Raw genomic sequence first — 5,289 nt, 5'->3', positions numbered from 1 at the left:
TTGAGAGGTATAAAGCCAGGTTAGTTGCTAAAAGGTTCACTCAGACGTATGGGATTGATTATTTAGAAACTTTTTCCCCAGTGGCTAAGTTAAACACGATTCGTTTTCTTCTGTCTGTCGCCGTGAATAAAGATTGGCCCCTACATCATCTAGATGTAAAGAATGCATTCCTAAATGGTGAGTTGGAAGAGGAAGTTTATATGAGTCCACCTCAAGGTTTCGAAGCTAAGTTTGGGAATCATGTTTGCAAACTCAGGAAGTCTTTATATGGGTTGGAGCAGTCTCCTAGGGCATGGTTTGACAAGTTCACCGTGTTTGTTAAGTCCCAAGGGTTTGTTCAGGGGCATTCTGATCATACCTTGTTTACCAAAAAATCACCCTTAGGAAAGATTGCTGTGTTGGTAGTGTATGTTGATGACATCATCCTATCAGGGGATGACATGGTAGAAATTGATAAGCTAAAACAAAGGATGGCAAGTGAATTTGAAATCAAGGATCTTGGCAGTTTAAGGTATTTTCTAGGGATGGAAGTGGCAAGATCAAAAGCAGGAATATTTGTATCTCAGCAGAAGTACACTTTGGACTTGTTAAAGGAAACAGAAATGACCGGATGCAAACCTATTGACACTCCTATTGAGGTCAATAGCAAACTGAAAAGTATTTCGGAAGAAGTTCCTGTGAATAAGGAGAGGTATCAACGCTCAGTAGGAAAACTGATTTACTTGTCTCATACTAGGCCCGACATCTCCTATGTTGTGAATGTAGTAAGTCAGTTCATGCAGAGTCCATATGAGGAGCACATGGAAGCTGTGACTCGAATTTTGAGATATCTAAAGTCCACCCCTGTGAAGGGCTTGGTGTTCAGGAAACATGACACACGAAGCATCGAGGCATATACTGACTCAAATTGGGCCGGATCTGTGACTGATAGAAGGTCAACCTCAGGGTACTGTACCTTTGTATGGGAAAATTTGGTAACTTGGCGGAGTAAAAAACAGGGTGTAGTGGCCAGAAGTAGTGTTGAGGCTGGTATAGAGCTATGAATCTAGGAGTGTGTGAAGAAATCTGGTTGCAGAAAGTTTTATCTGATCTTCACGAGAGTAGTCCGGTAAGAAAATCATACACACGCTCAACCTCTTCTATCTTGGAGTATTGAATTCCATCTTGTGGGCAGTTCCAGATGATCTCCCGACAGAGATCCATTTCTTGCCATAACAACGACATCTTGCTGAAGTATGACGTTACATCCATGCTCCCTTGTTTGCATTCGTGAACCTGTTTACGTAGAGTATATAGGCGGGATGCGTTCTGACACCTCGAATATAACCGTCGGACTGCATCCCTAATATCTCGGGCAGTGGCTGAATAGAGTAAAGGTTTCCCGATTTGTAGTTCCATGCTACTGATTAACATTGAGCGGAGCAAAGAATCCTCTGCCTTCCAGACACACTCTTGAGGATCCCCAGGATTCAGTCGTGGTATCTCTCCAGTTAAATATCCAAACTTATGGCGTCCCTCAAGAGCCATTTTAATTGTTTTGAACCAAGAGAAGTAATGTTGCCCATTCAACTTCTCTCCTGTGATCATTCATGCAGAATTTCCAATTGTTCCAGATAAAAAATTAGAAGTTTGAGGGGTAGGAAACATTGATACCGGATTTTCTGAATACATTGGGGAAGAATCATGGCCATTCAATCTGGCTCCCAGGGCGACCATCTGTTGCTGGAGACTAACCAATTATTGTTGGAGTTCCTCATGAGATTCAGATTTGGAATTTTTCTGTCTAAAAACCATGGGATTTTCTTCAATGGAATCATCCATTCGAAACTGGGGCTGAATTGGATATACATGAGGAAGAAGCTGTCCACCATGGTACTGTGAAGAAGCTAGTGCCGGAAGTCCACCAGCGGAAAAGTTCGGCAACCCATGACCGGTGCTGCTCCCAGACGGCTGTGATGGTGGGCAACGAACAGAAGGCTCGGTGATCGACTACGAGGTTGAAGAAATCGAGTCGATCTGACCCGACCCGGTAGCTAGAGCAAACCCATGACCGTCTGGTGCAGATCCGGTTCTCTGCGACGCTGAGGTATTGATCGGCTATAGATTGATCGCGTGCGCCGCTGGGGAACGTGCGAGGCTGAGACGGTTGCGTGTGAAGTCAAGGGTCCGATCGGTTGTGACCCATTTGCGTGCGCTGGCTGGTGCGGAGTCGAGGGTCCGATCGGTTGTGACCCGTTTGCATGCGCCGACTAGAAAACGTGACCTTCCTCGATGGTGTTCGGTTGGAATGGCTGAGTCTGGAAGCTAATCGGCGTACCGACTGGACCAAGCCCACCACCTACTGCTCGGCTCACCAGCTGGATCTGTTCAGCTGAGCCACCTGGGATGATGGTTCGGAGATAGCGGTCAACTGCTGCTTGAATCACAGCCTCATTAGTCAGCGTACCTTTACTTATCAAGTTTGATGACTGATTTTCTTCTATCGGGGCTAGGGTTTCATCACCTTGCTTTGATACCCTATTGAAATAGAAGAAAAGAAGACGACACAAGGAGTTTACGTGGAAAATCCTAATTTAGGGAAGAAAAACCATGGTAGAAAAGGACTTATTATTTAATGTCATATTTACAATAGACCCAACCTCAGATATAAATAGAATGAGGTGAAACCCTAATTTAGCAAATATAGCAAAAATTACAAAAATGCCCTTAGGGCTAATTCAATGTATTTCAACATCTATATAAAATGCTTGAGACATGGCTAGTGTCCTATTCTTGCGATTCCGAACAATTTGGATCCCAAGAATATACTATGCATTTCCTAAATCTTTCATTTGGAATTGTGTATCTAGCCGTTGCTTGACGTCAGTAAGATAACCTACATCATTCCCAATGAGTATAATATCATCGACATATAAAATTAAGAACGCTATAGTAGAATTGACGATCTTCTTGTAAACACAAGGCTCGTCAACATTTTGTTCAAAGCCATAAGATTTGATCGCAGAATCAAATCTTATATTCCAAGATCTAGAAGCTTGTTTCAACCCATAAATGGATTTATGAAGCTTACAAACCTTTTGTTCTTGACCCTGCTGTACATAAAACACCTTTGATGGCAATATAAGATACTCTCTTCAAGATCGCCGTTTAGAAAGGCTGCCTTGACATCCATCTACCAAATTTCATAGTCATAAAAGGTGGCAATGGATAAGAGTATTCTAATCGACTTAAGCATGGCAACGGGAGAGAAAGTTTCTTCATAGTCCACTCCCTCTCTCTGGGTATAACCCTTTGCCACAAGTTGAGCCTTAAAAGTCTGTAATTTACCGGCTTGATCTCGTTTTCTCTTGTAGATCCACTTACAACCAATTTCTTTTACATCATTTGGTTGATCTACAAGTTTTCAGACAGAATTGAAGTACATAAACTCCATTTCGAGGCCCATGGCTTTGACCCACTGATCACAGTCCACATCTTTCATAGCCTGTTTATAGGTCGATGGATCCTCGATGCCGTCATCAGGTATGATGACTTGTGTTTATGTTAAACCCAAGTAACGGTCAGGCTGCTGAACAACCCTCCCACTATGTTGAGGCATTCTCAACTCTTGAGAAGTATGTGACTGACCTGATGTACTAGTTTTATCTACTACTTTAGTAGATGAACTAGCTCTATCTGTAGTGTCTTTGGAAATTTCATTCAATACTAGTTTACTGTGAGGTTGATGACTTCTTATGTGGTCTTCCTCTAAGAATGTGGCATTTGTCGATACAAATACCTTATTTTCTTGAGGATGATAAAATAGATCACCCCTTGTTTCCTTTGGATAACCTACAAATAGGCATAATTTTGAACGATGTTCCAATTTCTTAGGATTTTGTACCAACACATGTGCTGGGCAACCCCAAATTCTAAAGTGACGTAAACTACTTTTACGCCCTTTCCGTAGCTCATAAGGTGTTTCTGAAACACTTTTAGAGGGAACATTGTTCAAAATATGGACAACAGATTCAAGTGCATATCCCCAAAAGGAATCAGGCAATTGAGCATAGCTCATAATAGAGCAAACCATATCTAATAAGGTTCTATTCTTTCTTTCTAATACACCGTTCTTCTGAGGCGTACTGGGTGCAGAGAGTTGTGACTAGATCCCGTTTTCTATCAAATAGTCTTGGAATTGTATGTCCATATACTCTCCACCTCGTTCTGATCGAAGTATCTTTATTGTTTTACATCATTTATTCTCAACTTCAACCTTATATTCTTTGAACTTTTCAAGAGAATCAGACTTGTGATGAAGCAGGTAAACATGACCATACCTTGAATAATCATCAATAAAACTGATGAAATATTCATATCCACCTTGAGTCTTGACATTCATTGGTCCACAAAGGTCCGAATATACGAGCTTTAAGGGTACTTTGACTCTGAGACCTTTTCCAGAAAAAGATCTCTTGGTCATCTTTCCTTCAAGACAGGATTCACATGGAAGTAAAGAGTTATCTTCTAACTGACTTAAAAGTCCACTCTTGACCAATCTCCCAATCCTATTGAGATAATGACCAAGTTTAAGGTGCCATAGATAGGCGTTGGAAGAAACCTTTTGTTTTTTATTCTGAGTTTCTAATGTTCTAAACATTTCAGTATTTAAAACAAAATTTGCTCTAGTTGGTCTTAACTTATATAAGTTGTCTTCAAGTGTAGCAGAACAAATTTGAATATCTTTACAAAAAATGAATGTTTCATTTATATTAAAAGATATTGTATAGAATAGTTCTATAATAGAAGCGAAAGATATCAAATTCCTCTTCATAAGAGGTGCATATAAAACATTTTTAAGTACTAGATATCTATCTTCAAAAAAAAAAAAAAAAAAAATCAGATCTCTCACAGCTTCAACTGAGACAACCTCTCATGTTCCAACTTTGAGGGTTATCTCACCTTTTTCAAACATTTTCCAAGAACTAGTTTCCTGAAACGAGAAACAAATATGATTAGTGGCTCTTGAATCTAGTATCCAGGTTGAAGTATCATATTCCACTAATCATGTTTCACGACCAGTAAATATGATTTACCTTTTGCCGTTTTCTTAGCTTTCTTCTCTACAAGGTCGGACAATTTCTCTTCCAATGCCCGTTTTGGTTACAGTGGAAACATTTTCCTTTATCTGTATCCTTCTTTCCCTTCTTTATCTTGGGAGCCTACCCTTTTCCCTTCTTTTTCATTTGAGCTTTAGAGGGTCCAGCTTTGGCTTTAGAGGACGATCCTCTTAAAAACTTTTTCTTAGTG

At 40.4% G+C, this 5,289-nt stretch overlaps 1 protein-coding gene across 1 annotated transcript; it reads right to left on the bottom strand.

The window, feature by feature from the left end:
- Positions 1-1,092: 1,092 nt before the first annotated feature.
- On the bottom strand, positions 1,093-1,527 carry LOC120090627. Its single transcript, XM_039048346.1, has one exon. The coding sequence runs from the start codon at positions 1,525-1,527 to the stop codon at positions 1,093-1,095; it is 435 nt and encodes a 144-aa protein (XP_038904274.1).
- Positions 1,528-5,289: the final 3,762 nt, after the last annotated feature.

Source organism: Benincasa hispida, chromosome 11 (assembly GCF_009727055.1).
Source record: "Benincasa hispida cultivar B227 chromosome 11, ASM972705v1, whole genome shotgun sequence".
In the NCBI taxonomy this organism is placed as follows: Eukaryota; Viridiplantae; Streptophyta; class Magnoliopsida; order Cucurbitales; family Cucurbitaceae; genus Benincasa; species Benincasa hispida.
Note: the sequence above shows the minus strand (reverse complement) of the source record. Positions and strands in the feature narration are given on the sequence as shown.